Here is a 15,637-nt window from a genome sequence, read left to right on the forward strand (position 1 = left end):
GCAAATATGTGGCCTCATCATTGATGGCACCTGTGGGAAAAGATATAGCAGTGAAGGCATTCTAATAACATCTGTTAAACAGATTGGTCAATGTTCTAATGCAGTCGCACACAAAAAAGCTGTATAAACAATGCATGCAATTACTGTCATTGTCCGTCAATTAAAAGCAAAATAGTTTGTGGGATGTAGATATCCAGTTTACTCCCTTCTGGATCAAAATCTATTTACTGTATTTTAGTCTAAGAATTTTTTTTTTTTTTTGGAGTCTTATTATGTAGCCCAGGATGGTCTGGAGCTCACAGAGATGCCCGTTAGTACATTGCCTCCAACACATGTGTTTTTGTTTTGAAAAGGGAAAGCCAACTCGTGGAAATGTGTCTCTTTCATATTCCACCTTTAGGGGAAGCAGAGGAAATCTTGGGTTGTAAGGTGCTTGTGAGACTTGCTACAACCTCCCACACTCTCCTCTAATACCGCATCTTCCTCTTCTGTGCACACAAAGGCTGGAGGACCGCTCTAAGAACTGCCTCCAGAGCCACTAGTGATAGTCTTTAGTCCATGGCATCTCCAGTTCTCAGCTGCAAGGAGGCTCTGGAAGTTCATCTGGGCTTCCTCCCAATCTAAGCGCCGAGGAGCACAAACCCTGCAATGCTTCTGAGATGCATGTCCAGACATGCGTGGTCCAGACATGCGTGGTCACAGATGCATGGCCAGACATACATAGTCACAGATTCATGACCACAGATATTGCATGGTCACAGATGATGCATGGCTACATATGAAATTCAGTTTTCTATCAAAGGAACAATTCCTATTTTTGAGAATGAGACCTTAAATCATGTGAGTTACAGTTTTTTTTTTGTCTGGAGATTACTGTTCTCAAAACACAAAATTCTTCTGATGTCTCTATTTTTAAATTTGCGTCTTTGGCTCTAATCTGATTCACGGAAAGTTAATTTAAGCTAATTGACCACAAACCACTCATTTTTTCCTTTGCAATATACATTTTTCTGACCTTTGATTGTGCGTACTTTAGTGACTTGAGAATTTATGCCAAACCAAATATTCTGAGTCATGCCTTCCTCTTCATAACTCTTTGTAGCACCAAATGGCTCTTGTTTTCTCCCATTCAGGGTTTTGAATAAGCTTTGTCCCAGCCCAACTCAATCCTGTTGGAATCTACTGTTTCTCTGCTATCTAAAGACATAATTGCTTGGCTTATGAGCTCTTAGTTATGAATATGTATATATACATACATGTATATATATATATGTGTGTGTGTGTTATAGAAAATATACTATGAGCTCTTAGTTGTGAATATATGTGTGTTATAGAAATTATACTATATGTGTAATATATATGTTTAATTTGTATTGAAGCTCTTATCTACAAGATGAAAGAAAATAAAATTATTATTGTCAAACTGGACCAAAAGATGGTTCAGTGGTGAAAGGTTCTTTCTGCCTAGCCTGAAGACCAGGGCCCATGGGGTAGAAGGAGAGAACCAACTCCTAAAAGCTGTCCTCCAACCTCTGTACACATGCTATGGTGTATGTGTCCATGCATACACACACACACACACACACACACACACAGAATAAATGCATGTAGTTTAATTTTTTAAGAAAGATGGTTGTGAAACTGTAGAAGATTTTAATGAGGAAAGAAGGTGAAAAGACATTGGTGTTCCCGTGAGGGCACTCATCCTTGGCTAGCCTTTGTGACAGTTCATTGCATATACACATATCCATTATGAAAAGGCCACACTAGAGGACCGGGGACAAGCACTTTGCAAAACCAAATCAAATCTTAAACTATGTTTGCATCACCCTCCAAAGAGAATTTAGAGATTATCCAATCAAACCATTGTCTTTTTCTTCTTTCCTTCTTTCCTTCTTTCTTTCTTTCTTTCTTTCTTTCTTTCTTTCTTTTTGTTTTTGAAACATTTTTTTTCTCAGTATAGCCTTGGCTGTCCTGGAACTGGCTCTGTAGACCAAGCTATCCTCGAACTCACAGATATCCACCTGCCTCTGCCTCCCTCATGCTGGGATTAAAGGGGTGTGCCACCATCACCAGGCCAACCACTTTATTTTTTAAAAAAAAAAAGAAAGAAAGAACTTGTTTATTTATCCAGTTTCTCAGGATTCCTTGCTTCTTGGGGACAGGAGCTGGAGGGTGGGGTACAAATAGGTCTGTGTGCCTGGCTCCCCATCACCCTCCCTCCCTCCCCATCCCGAGGCATACACAGCAGCTGGTTTCCAAGTTGGGTACTCAGCATTTGATTTTTCTCTGAAGCCTTCGGGGATCTCCGCTGACTGTGTCTCAAAGGTCTGAACAGGCTGCCTTGCTTTCTGCTCTGACCAGCAGTGTGTATACGTTTATGTCATGCTTTTGAAACATAAAATAATTCAGCCAGAGGCGATTATATTCTTCAAGGCATTCTCTCTAACTTTCCCACTGTGCTTCACTTAGAGCTTCTCGTCGTTCATAAGTTGTGTGACTTCACACTGCGGGTCATTCTGGGCACGCTCTCAGAGAGGGCCTAGAACCACAGCTTTTCTTGGGAGCAACTGCCCTGTTGCCCTCCGGGACCCCATTATTGCTGATCTCATCTTGTTGTTCATGCTTCCTGGCAATCGTAATTCAGTAGCCATGAGTGTTCATGTTTGTCTTAACCTCAGACTTCCTCTGATGGATGATTGGTATTTTCAGGTAAATCGGCCTTTCACTTGACCGCTTTCTGCAGGAAAACATAAATGAAGTACTGATGTTTTATTGTTGAGCAAAACTTTTATAATGGAAGTAACCCATTACCGGCAGGTGGCTTTTCCCTAGGCAATCATGAAAATCCCACTCCAGGGACAATCATGGAGATTCTACTAATCAAATAATAACGCTAAAAAAATCAAGAATCAGAGTATGTCTTTTATTTTATGTCTGTGACCTCCTGGAGCTCAGAAGAAGGTGCTGAGTCCTCTGGGATAGAGTTACAGATGATTGAGAGATGTCACGTGGGTGCTGGGAACCAAGCCTCGGTCCTCTGCAAGAGCATGCAGTACCCTTCACCACGGAGCTGTGTCTCTACAGCCCCTTGTCAAATGCTTTGCCCCTGCCTTCACTGGCACTAAAGCTTATACCAGAATCATCTAGAACTGTTTTTTTTTTTTTCAGATTGAGACTTTAATGAGAAATCCCTATTCTAGGAAAGCATTAGGACCTACCTCAGCTTTATAAGATAAAAACCAACCTCTGTGCTTATTTCTGGAAAGGTTCAGATACATTTAATTAAAGTCCAAAGAAGCTAAGGCAATGGCTCCCCCAAAGCATTTAATTAAAGTGAAACATTCTTCACGCCATAGGCCCCAGGTGGGTTTCTAACTGGAATGCTTAAATTAAAGAGCAGCGTACTAACTCCCATACTACCCAATCTCTGATAAAAACCATAGCATTTCTTGAGTTTTATATTTTCCACTGTATAATTTTCTCTTTAGTGCGTAGTAAAACATGAAGCATGGTCTCAAGGCCATTGAGTGTCATTCAGCCCTGAGATGTAGATGAGCTATGCAAGTCTAATGAGTTGTCGCGGAAATATAATTAAGTCAGTGCAAGAGAATCAGAGTCTGCGCACTTGCCCCGCCTAGCATTTTAAAAGAAGGAAGTTAGTAGTCCACGCCTGCACTTCATCTTTAGAGGTAATTTGTCAAAATGTACAGACCGAGCGGCGCTGCTCTCAGTAGGCTTGACTGTGGGTCTTACAGAAGGGATAGCAGCCATCCATGCAAACCCTGGCTTCCCCTGAGTTTCCACTGTAAGATTTGCTGCAAGGGAGTTTGTATTCAATTTATTTTTCCAAATGGCAGATAGTATAGAAAGGGCTTGGTACTCCCGGAAATTTAGGAGTAAGATCCCGAGTGCTCGGTCTGACAATATGATACCCAGGAACCCTACATCTTTGTTTCATACACGTAGAAAGTGTGATCACTGAGAAGAATTCACAACTGCATTCTATAATGATGAGAAAGTGTGTTAGAGAGGAGGCTAAGACAATCCATCTCAGAGTCAAACCACAATTTTTGGAGTAAAGAGCCCGTCCTGCGTTGGCCTTTTGCCAACACAGCAGGTTGCATCCTTACAGGGATTCACTAAGCGGAAGAAAGGCTAAATGGCATAATTCATGGGCCGGAAGCTCAGTGACAGACAGGAACCATAGTGGAAATAAAAGAAAATGGCCCTGAAAGCCAACTGCAGGGAACTGGCTCTATGCAGAGGGTCTGACATTATTCCGCACAGTAGACCTGGAAAGAAGAGAAGCTAAAAAGCTGGCAAATGTTACGCTGCCTTCCCCAGGGCACCTCTCGGGCTGCAAAGCCCTCTCTGCTTGAGAGAGCCTGGTGCAGCTGTTGGAGCCTCGACTTCCCTTGCAGCAGTCAAGGCTTCTCGCTGCTTCATTGTTCTCTCTCCATTAGTTCTATGATTCCAGTGCCACAGCCAAGCCTAGCACACCATGTGGGGCCTTGGCGTATACTGAGGTGACAGGCAGGTATGCCTTCAGCCTCAGCCTTGAACGCCATCCTGCCAGGAAATATTCCATATGTAATCCAGGTGCATATGGTATAAGTGACAAAGAGAACCGCAACATCACATGCATGTCTTCCCTAGACACATGCTAAACAAAGTCTTTGATCTTGGCCCACTTTCCTGTCAGGCAGAATTGACAACCATTCGAATTAAGATTAAAAGTTACAAACTGCAACTCTCAGCCCTGCAAAAGCTTGCAGAAATCTGATTAGCCGTATTCACTTAGTGCCTTAAATCGAATACCCCTGATTACATTATTGCCATAAACACTTCCATCACCTCTAGTGTTGGTCCATTTCAGTGGTGATTAGAATGTGATCCCTTCCCTGAAGATCAAGACCGTCTAAAGCCTGCAGATCGTTCTGCACTGGAAAGGTTACAAGTACTCCAAGTATCATTGCTGGTGCGTCTGTTATAACATTTAACAATATCACTAATTGGCAGCAATGTTATGTATGTTGCAAAGAGTAATCATCAGTTTAATTGTCCTGCTCCTCACATTGATTTGTGAATTAGAAACCGGAAGCCTCCGGTACCCCAGAGTGTGAGCTCACTGTAGTTGCATGCAGACTGAGGCCCTAGGGGCTTTGATCCCAGCCATGTGCAGACACAGACGCTGTGTGAAGCTGCACCCAGAGACCTTGAGTGATGCAGCTTCCAGACCAAGAACACCAAGGGTCTACGGCCACGGCCAGAAGCTGTGAAGGTCTTTCTTGCCTGATGCCAGACAACAGTCACACTTCCTTCCCTAGACACTTGGTTAATTAAAAATCCAGATACTAAGAGCCACAGACTGGACTGTGCCGTGGAAGGTCTCTCTTGAAGAATCCAGACCAACTTTGCCAGTCTCTCGCACAGTCTAGCACCAGGAAGATCTCTTCATCCTATTCCGGTTTTCAGGAACACCTGTATCCCTGACTTGTCAAAATCTTGATGCCTCATGATGAGCTAGAAACCTCCCTCCGAGTCCCTGATCCTTAGCTCTTCTCCCCTGTGCCTCATGTTTAGCTAGAAACCTCCCTCCGAGTCCCTAATCCTTAGCTCTTCTCCCCTGTGCCTCATGTTTAGCTAGAAACCTCCCTCCGAGTCCCTGATCCTTAGCTCTTCTCCCCTGTGCTCACAGGCCGCTCACAGGCTTCCCGCTGTGTGTGTTTAGTGGTATATTTTTCATTTCTGTGTCTCTCTCACTTCTCCATCTTACAGAACACAAGCCATTTAAGTGTGTTTCGTTCAACATATCATTCAAAGGTTTCTTGCCTCTGAAAGAAGAATTTTATATATGAACATGTATGTCCTCACCTAATAAATGTCTCTTATGTTGGCTGTACAAACAAGAGCTGTGCTACAGAGACAAAAGACAATTCACGGGGACTATGGCAGGTGTGCAATGCCAGGCAGAGAACTTCATAAATCCTGAGCTCCCACAGAAGACGGCTGACTTCTGAGTTTGACCATCTTTTCTCTTGCTGGGCCTCTTAAAAGTAAATTTCCCATTCCCACCTCCCATTACCTCATGATCTAGCTGAACAAAGTTCTGGGACAAGGATAAAATCCATAAAGGCCCCACAAAGAGAAGCAAATGCATTCAGATTGTGTTTCCTCGGAAGGAATCCAGAGGATTGGTCCGTTTATGAAGCTGGAGGGTTCAGGAATATTTTTAATTTGTGTCTGCCCACAATTAAACCGTGAGGAAGTGGACAGGTGAAGGAAGCTGACTCCAATGTCAGCTGCTGTGAATCAAATCTTTTGTTTAATATTTCAAATTCCCCGATGGGTTTGTTTCCACTGTGAAACTTTGAAGTCTCTCCATCTGAGGTGCAATCAGCTCATCTCTGTGTGTAGCCTGGTTCCATTTCCTTCACATTGCACCGCCACCACCACCTGCTTCTAATGCAGACAAGAGGGACAGGGAGGCAAAAACATAGAGGAAAAGCGGGATCTCTGCTGAGACACCAGAGAAGGGAAGGCAAGAGATGAGATATGCAGCCTGCGTGGCCCTGGCAAGACTAAAGGGTATTATGTAATGACCCAGGGGACAGAAAATAATCAGTTGACAAATCATGAACCGCCTTAAGTTAGCCTTAAACCTAACCAGTGGAATTTAAATCCTCAGCTAGCTGAGTAAGCTTTTCCTATGCCCTTCTTAAAAAAAAGAAAAAAAAAAAGCTTTTTAAATGTTTTCCCAAGCCAAATATATTTCTGGTCGACTTTAAACTATGTTCTTCATTCCTTTTCACATTTTAATTAAAATTGTTGGCTGTAGTTATTAGGGAAGGTTCTAGAACCTGAAAGAAACCGTGTCTGTTTTAATATTTAAGCTCATCGTGATATCTTTGCTTATCATTCATAACTCTATCAACGTTAAGCTTAGTCTTCTGCTCTGTGATGTTCAACCATGACCTCAGACTTATTTCGGCATGATCTTTTTGAATTTAAAACGAGTCTAAGAAACCAGGCAAGGCGAACCAACTGAATTGGCTTTATATCAAATTAAGGGTGTGTATACTTGAAGCATCCTGGAAGTCATCTGTTCGGTATATTTTAAGAAATTGGCGTACGGCAGTATTTTCCTTTTCTTAAACTGAAGCAGGTCCACAGAGCTCGGAAGGCCACTGCTTCCTTCTGGAAGTGCTTTTTGTCTTGGAGTTTAGCTTGAGCGTTGTCTCAACAGGAGGCAGACACCACCCCCATCTGGCAGCCGAGGCATAAAACTCCACGTTACACTCTTCAAGATGGTCTAATCTAGTTTGGAGGCAAATGCCTTAATCATAGAGAGAATCCAGTTCCCAGGCACTGAGCGATGTTCTCAGTGATTCGTGGCTTTAGGAATCGGAGCCCTGTCTCCCCCCTTTCTGTATACCCCCACTGCTTGTCCTGAAGCAGAGACACTGCTTAGGATCAGTAGAATGGAATTTTGACTTTAAAAATTTATTTTTTGATGATCATTTTATATGCATGCACAGCTCTTTCTATAATTCTATTTTATCAGCCCGTGATTAAATATTGACTAAGGAACAAGAAGATCAAAGCCTTATTAGACACCCAGAACTATTATTCCCTTTGTTTTTCAAAACTAATTCCTTTATCGCATAAGTGTTTTTATTTAGATTGTTTCCAGTGTTCATCCTTCAGGGTTAATGCTATAGTTTATTAAAATGCATTATATGGGGTCACCATAGTCAGGTTTTTGCTTGTTCTTTTAGAACACTTGTGAAAGACGAAAAGATAAAATTTTAATCTCATTTGTTATTTAACCCAGCTCTTAATGGACCTTTCCCGTCATCATTATCTTCTTTCCGCTCTTCCCATTCCATCATTGCACACACACACCTTCCCCTCTCCTGAAACAATCTCGTTGAAGAGCTAACTGACATAGGAAGCACAGTGGGCGTGACTTGGTGGTGGAGGACTTACTGGGAGGACTCAGTCATCAGCCCTGACTTCCCTGGGTGCTGCCTCCAAAATTCCATGGTTAAAGGTGGCTGAGAGTCACACTCGCTGCCTTAAAAATCATAAGATTAATTAGTGGTGTGGATGAATAATTAATTCTTCATTCATTGATTTTATGAAAGCTCATCTAGCTAAAATGGGAATTCCCTTCAATGGTCTGTAGCAAGTTCACTGCCCGTAAGCTTTCCGGTCATGTATCGCCACCTACGATGACTGATCTCTATATATTTCTGTGTTGATATTTATGAAAAAACAAAAAGCATTAACTCCATTTGCTATTTCCCTCCCTGGTTATTTCCTCTCTCCACCTTGGGGTATTTCCAGGGTTGCAGAGTGTGTACCCAGTGTGATTAGCTCGTTCTTTCATGGCCTGCCCCAGAACCAAGCTCCTATCACTGAGATTGTGTTTGAAGAGTCCTGGAGATTAAATACGTGTGCTTTTTGACTTTTGTTCACTGGTTCTTTGGATGTGTGTGCGATGCCTCTCTGTAACCATGGCTCATTGCCTCTCCCGCCCCCCACGTTGGTGACCAAAGACAACAAGAACAGCCTTATCTACAGAAGCAGTAATGTTTCGGATAATAACGGACCCGTATAACCTCACAGGACTGTCTTTTCCCTTTCAGCGGCGGGCTGCCGACAACCTGAGGAGACACCACCAATATCAAGTAAGTAATGCTGATGTTCCCTCGCCAGATCGCTGTTAAAATGGGCAAAAGTTGAGCTCCTGAACTGAATGTCAATCCTGTCTCTCAGGAGGTCATGAGGAATCTGGTGAAGCGGTACGTGGCGGCCATGATCAGAGAGGCAAAAACCGAAGAAGGCCTGACAGAGGAGAATGTCAAGGTAAGGCTTCACCCGGAGGCAGCCTGTGGAGGCTCTAAAACCAGAGCTGCAAACGCAACCCTATGTGTTTATAGACATCCGTGTCATGCCTTCTGTGTTTTAAATTAAATGTCTATGGAGTTTAGGGAGAGGGAAGACAGGCAGAAAGACAGTAGCAAAGTAGAGATAGTTCCCAAATTGCTTTGAAACATATTTAACTCACTCTCAAGGGGACTTAACTTAGTGGGAAGGGAAATCCTAGCCCTGCTAGCATGCTGACCATGACCCCAATCCCTGCTACCGGGTAAGCCTTCCATTTTTATGTCAGCCTGATTTCTAAGTTGGAAGCATTTACGAACCAGCCCACTAACAATAGCACAAGCTTCCTGGATCACTGCAGCTCTTGGGGGCAGGGATTTAAGGTTTGCTTTCATTTTAAACTTAGTCTTTGGACTTGATTTTCTAATTTTAAAGTCATGTGACTGGTAGTGAGTGAAGACAGGAAAATGAGAAATTTCAGATTAAATGTTAAGTGATTCTTTTATTCCACATGACTGTCCAGAAACGTTAGAGGAATGTTTAAGGTGAACAAGATTTGACAGGCAAAATCAAACACACCAAAGCATTAAAGACCTCTACAGCAACCGCAGCTAAGCACTCATTGAGGTCAGCAAGTCAGGGAACTGGCAAGCCTACAGAACAGATTGTCAATCAACTAAATTCCAGAATATTTTACTGTAAATCTCAATGATGAGGCTAAGCGATTCTCTTTGCCCTGGAGGGCAGTAGGAGATAGGGTGGGAGCAAAGAAGTTTCCCAAAGACATAGGAAAAAGATCTAGGAGTCTCATGTGAATTGGAGCCAGGCCTTAAGGACACAGTGGTTGCCGTAAGACACTCCCCAAGGTACCGAGACTTGGAAGTTTCTCGGAAGGGTAGGCTCCATGTCATTTTGCTTTGGATACTCCTTTGCATAGAAAAAATGCTTTAAGACATGTGAACCCAAGAGCACGAAGTGGCCTGACAGTTATATGCAGACTCCAGAGAGGAAATAATATGAAACCACCATCTCAAAGAAAATAAAAAAAAAAAAATCAAAAAATCTGCTGAACAGTCATCCTTAGAAGATTTCTTTTTGTGCCTTAGCCATTTTTTCTCCTCATGTGACAAAACACTAGAGAGGCACCTTAAAAGAGAAAGTGTTTATTTGGGTCATGGTTTTATTTTATTTTTTTATTTTTTTTGGGGGGGGCGGGTTTCGAGACAGGGTTTCTCTGTGGCTTTGGAGCCTGTCCTGGAACTAGCTCTTGTAGACCAGCCTGGTCTCGAACTCACAGAGATCTGCCTGCCTCTACCTCCCGAGTGCTGGGATTAAAGGCGTGCGCCACCACCGCCCGGCTGGGTCATGGTTTTAGAAGTGTTGATTTAGTACATCCCATGTTCCTCTTTTTGGGTCTGGCTTACCTCACTCAGGATAGTGTTTTTTATTTCCATCCATTTGTACGCAAACTTCAAGAATTCCTTGTTTTTTATTGCTGAGTAATACTCTAATATGTATATATTCCATACTTTCTTCATCCTACTGCACATACTGGCTTTGGGGGAGCCTAGGCAGTTTGGATGCTCAACTTACTAAACCTGGATGGAGGTGGGCGGTCCTTGGACTTCCCACAGGTCAGGGAACCCTGATTGCTCTTCAAGCAGATGAGGGAGAGGGACTTGATCGGGGGAGGGAAATGGGAGGCGGTGGCAAGGAGGAGGCAGAAATCCTTAATAAATAAATAAATTAAAAAAAAAAGAAGTGTTGATTTGTCTGGCAGAGAGGATAAGGTGGAATAGTTCCCACCATGGCTGCCAAAGGCGCTATGTAGTCCCATGGACATGCTGTCTGTGACCTCCTTTACCCAGTAGGTCCCACCTAGCCCTAGGTGCCATGGTGTTATGAATCCATCATGAAATTAATCCATTGAGTGGGGCTTGTATCTTCAGCATCACAGACACACCTAGGAGCATGCTTTGGGGATCTCTCTGCTCAGTCATGTTGGCAGTGAAGACCAACTATGGTCACACTATAGTCACACTAGGACATAAAATGCCGACAGGGAAGTTACATCAAAATGACACCAGGTGACACAGAAAGAGCCTGGCTTGGTAAGTAGAGTCCCAGGAGAGCAGAGCCCTAGGTCTTCAAAGGCACAGGGCCATTTCAGGTCTATGACATTGGGATATAATGTTTCCAGAAGTGACCACCTAATCTGTCATTTAAATTTCACTCAGGAACTAAAGCAAGACATTTCTAGCTTCCGCTTTGAAGTTCTGGGATTGCTCCGAGGAAGCAATCTCTCCACAATCCCGTCAGGCACCGCGGCGAGTTCAGCAGACGCCGACGAAAAGAGCCACAGTGAAGGTAATAGCAAGGACAAGAGAAAGAATCTCAGCCTCTTTGATTTAACCACTCTGATCCACCCGAGGTCAGCAGCCATGGCCTCCGAGAGACATACCATAAGCAATGGTTCCGCTCTGGTGCTGCAGGAGCCGCCCAGGGAGAAGCAGAGAAAAGTGAATTTTGTGGCTGATATCAAAAACTTCGGGTTGTTTCATAGACGGTCAAAACAAAATGCTGCTGAGCAAAACGCCAACCAAATCTTCTCTGTTTCAGAAGAAATTACTCGTCAACAGGCGGCAGGACCACTTGAGAGAAATCTCCAACTGGAATCCCACGGATTAGCTTCACGGGGTGACCTCAGCATTCCTGGGCTCAATGAACAGTGTGTACTAGTAGACCATAGAGAAAGGAATACGGACACTTTGGGTTTACAGGTAGGCAAGAGAGTGTGCTCCTTCAAGTCAGAGAAGGTGGTGGTGGAAGACACTGTCCCTATCATACCGAAGGAGAAGCATGCCCACGAGGAGGACTCGAGCATAGACTATGACTTAAGCCCCACGGACACAGCAGCCCTCGAAGATTACGTGACCACGAGATTGTGACAGTCGGAGGAGGAATGTTTACCATACCTATACATATTTTCCATAGTGCTCTGGGTGGGGGGAAATGTTTGAAATTCCATTATCAAATGCTAATTGACACTTTCTAGTGTTTATCCATCGTGGCATAGCAACCTGTAACATGTTTGAACAAAGCAGAGGCAACCTGAACCTCCCCCCTCCCCGCCTTTTGTAGCCTGCTTTTGCTTTCACAGTTTATTTTACAAATGTTTCTGTTAAATAAAAGCACCTCGTACTCCTTGTACTGTTAAAACCACCCACAGAAAATTTCTAGCTATCTTTTTCAATTAAAGCCAATGCAATTGATTACATGTGGTAAGTGACTCCTACAGTAGCCATTTTTATGTGCAAAAACGGAGTATAGGGAAATATTCAAGGCTGGACATTTTCACAACTTGGGGGGAGGGATTGCTAGAGATGGTTGGTTATTCATTGAAGAATTCCATGCAACACTACAGCTTGTCTCCAATAAACAACCATTACCAAATTACTTCTTACCACATCAGACATAGTTAAAACAAGCTACCATCCGCCCGTGAGAGCTACATCCCAACCCTTTGGTACCAAGAAAGTCTGAGGCAGTTTGCAAGTCTTCTAGGCTCTATTTTCAAGAGTCGAAGAAGAAGGTTTGTCTTGATGGCTGATGGTTTGTGTTGGCAATTTGTCCTCAAGTTCATACCTCCAACAACAACAACAAAAAAGCCCAGTTGTGAGCTTCAGGTTCAACTGCTTATCAAGACAAATGTAGATCTTTGTCTTTGTCCCCAGTTTGGAAACGCAGCTCTTGGCAAGGCTCTCAGTAATAAAACAATAAACTCTGGTTGTTCAAGAGAATGAGCACACCCAGGTGAAAGTAAAATCGCCCTAGAGCCCAAAGTCAAGGAAAGTTGTTTTCCAATGCTCTGAGCACTCAGTGTTGTTATCCTGTTAGCAGAGGAATGAAAGCCGGACAGCTCCCGCTTCCCCAGTGACGGGTAGATACTTCCTTACGAAGAAAAGGACTCAAAACCTTTATCAGGAGAATCAATACAGTGTATAGTTTCCCTTATGGGAAGTGACTGATCCCTGCCTCTTTTGTTGTTTACAAGATAATTTTCCTTATCTGGCATTCCTTTCCCAGATTTTTAAAAGGAAAACACTCACACATAGTCTCAGGATGGCACTGGCAGTTTCTTAAAGTTTAAATTAATTACTCCCGTCTCTTTTAAGGAGCCACAGGAAGTTCCCTCCCCACATGAAATTAGCTTTTCCTTCAAATCAGTGAAAATTGTTGAGTCTGTTTCACTGTAGGATTTGTCTCTGAAGACTCCAGGAATTACATAATTTAGCGCTGACCCAAGCTGTAATATGACCGTGAAGTAAGAAGTAGCAGCTGGAATGGGGTCAGTCACTCTTCTGTGTGGACAATACAGGTAGACACATTTATCTCATGTCCAGATGAGGAAATCCAGTCAAGCCATAACCTAAGGTAACTCATTCATGAAGGAGCTTTTCCATACCCTTAGGGGTCATTCTGGTCACCACAGTGCCCCAAACATAAACACAAGGAAAGCATTGTCTGCACAGAGGGGTTTCCGATTCTGAAGCCTTGTTTTTTGTTGTTGTTTTGTTTGTTTGTTTGTTTGTTTGACAGTTAGTTAGGTAAAACTCCACAAGTGTGTGTCCCTTCTTGTAAAATAAGAATCATGCACAAAACTTAAATCTTTAGATCAAATCACATCACAGGAGTTAGAGGACTTTAAGAGGTATGCAGCATGGGGTCTCAGTAAACAGTATGCAGTGTGGGGTCTCAGAAGTATGATTGTGGAGTCCCAGAAGGATGATTGTGGGGTCCCAGTGGTATGATTGTGGGGTCTCAGTAAGCACTATGCAGTGTGGGGTCTCGGTAAACAGTATGCAGTGTGGGATCCCAGCAGTATGATCGTGGGGTCTCAGTAACCAGCAGCATAGTGTCCCAGCTATAGATTTGAAGTATTAGAAAGCCAAGACATTGAGCATCACCCCTACATCTGTTTTGTCTGAGGATTTAAGAGAGGACTGGGGGTGTCTGGAGAACCCTAACCTGGTGAACGTGTGCAGTGTTTCATGTACACCTTTATCTCCAGTGAATCAGCGCACAGAGTAAACTATAGTTCTACCAGAATATTCCAGTAACCCAGTAATAGGAGTTCTGCAGGCTTATTTTTAATCTTATGTGTTTTTTTAAATAAATGACCCTGTATATCACCATTCTGCATGTCTTAGCAGAATGGAACTTCAAATCCTCTCTATGCTTCAAACAACACCAAAGTTAATAAAACCAATGCCACGTTTATCCTTTTTCTCTGTCTGGTAGCTTTCCGTATTGGGTAGGAGAGCTGACATTTTCCCAGAAACCTGGTGACTGGTGAGTGTGTGTGTGTGGATCACCTACTTCAGTGTCCTGGAAATGGTTGCGCTCACAGCTCTGGGAGGTCACTGATAGGTGCCCTATAAGTAGGCGTGAAGTATTGCCATTGGTGTCCAATGCCCTGAAGATATTTTATGCTCTGATCACTGTGCAGCATTAACAAGGAGGAACAGACTGTCCAGAGTAAGAATGGGAAGTAACAGTGGTTCTCAGGTGAAGGAAGCTGCTCTGAAGGCCTTAAGTAAGCAACCTGGTTTTCCATCATTATTCTATTGCCTATACATAGAAATTCCCAATACTCAAGAGAAGTTTAAAAATTGCCTTCCATTTGTGTTAATAACACACACACACACACACACACACACACACACACACATATGGTTTTATTCCCTTGATCTTAAAAGAAAATATACATTGGGGGAGGGGAGCCTGGATTAATAGAGTATTTTATGGAAAGTCCAGCTGAACATTAGCAGATCTGAAATAAATTAACAAGACTGCCTTCTCGTGTATATGAAGTGTTGTGTGATGAGGACACACACACACACACACACACACCTGTGGGCCAGTGGTGTGATCCTGATGGTCTCCATATAAATAAATCTGTATTTGCTTTGTAAGAAAACTGGCTATTGAAAAACTGGTAGGTTTTTGGTTTTTTTTTTTGTAAAATGATGAAGTATTTTTCAGAGTGTTTATAATCCTGGACAAATTATATTTCCTTAGTCGCTTATGTGTATAACAAATTTTATTAAATCATATTTTATTTGCTGGCTAGTGATTAAAAGAGTGTAAAAGAAAAAAAATGTCATCCCTCGCTACGACATGACTAGCAGCCTTACTTCAGGGATCCCTGCAAGAATGCAAGCAATAGTGCTCTGTGAATAACTCTAGGGGAGTAAAGGAAATACTAGAAAGAAATACTCGGAATAAAAGAAATCAGTGAACTTTCAAGACAGCGTTCTCATAAGGGCAGCTGGCTTTCTAGCAGCTAGAGCGACAATCTAGGCGATCATGGCACGAAATGCCTTCCTCCGCTTATACTAACTAGTTCGTGATAGACAGGGAATTCAGCTGAGCGAATAGTTGACCATGGCCAGTCCTGTGACCCCTCTCCAAGCACGCCCGTTCCTAGGCACAAAGCCCTGTTAGCAACAGGGAGGGTGGCTGCCTCCCACCCTCAACCTCCTTCAAAACCAGCCTGACCGAAACCACTTGAGAATCTCTGTGAATACATTCACGCTGGTCCAGATTTCACAAGGACCACCTGTCTGACTATAGGTTATTGTGCTGAAAATCAGTTCTATTTTTTTTCTTAAGTTTTAAGCACAGAGCTACTAGTAAACTCAAAATTGCAGTGTACACCGCTGGCAGTTCCCTTAGGCACCAC

At 43.1% G+C, this 15,637-nt stretch overlaps 1 protein-coding gene across 5 annotated transcripts in view; it reads left to right on the top strand.

Annotated features, from left to right (window-relative positions):
- The window catches only part of Trpc4 (transient receptor potential cation channel subfamily C member 4), a 165,744-nt gene extending 150,859 nt beyond the window's left edge, over positions 1-14,885 (top strand). For 3 of the 5 annotated variants that reach the window (XM_013348890.2, XM_026783710.1, XM_026783951.1), the window contains 3 exons: positions 8,655-8,696; positions 8,785-8,874; positions 11,130-14,885. In XM_013348890.2, coding sequence (XP_013204344.1) covers positions 8,655-8,696; positions 8,785-8,874; positions 11,130-11,840 — 843 coding nt within the window. In that variant the 3' untranslated portion in view covers positions 11,841-14,885. The remainder of the gene's footprint in view (positions 1-8,654; positions 8,697-8,784; positions 8,875-11,129) is intronic. The other 2 variants (XM_026783208.1, XM_026783471.1) reach the window with 2 other exon arrangements.
- The last annotated feature ends 752 nt before the right edge of the window (positions 14,886-15,637 follow it).

Source organism: Microtus ochrogaster, chromosome 1 (assembly GCF_000317375.1).
Source record: "Microtus ochrogaster isolate Prairie Vole_2 chromosome 1, MicOch1.0, whole genome shotgun sequence".
NCBI classification, from domain to species: domain Eukaryota; kingdom Metazoa; phylum Chordata; class Mammalia; order Rodentia; family Cricetidae; genus Microtus; species Microtus ochrogaster.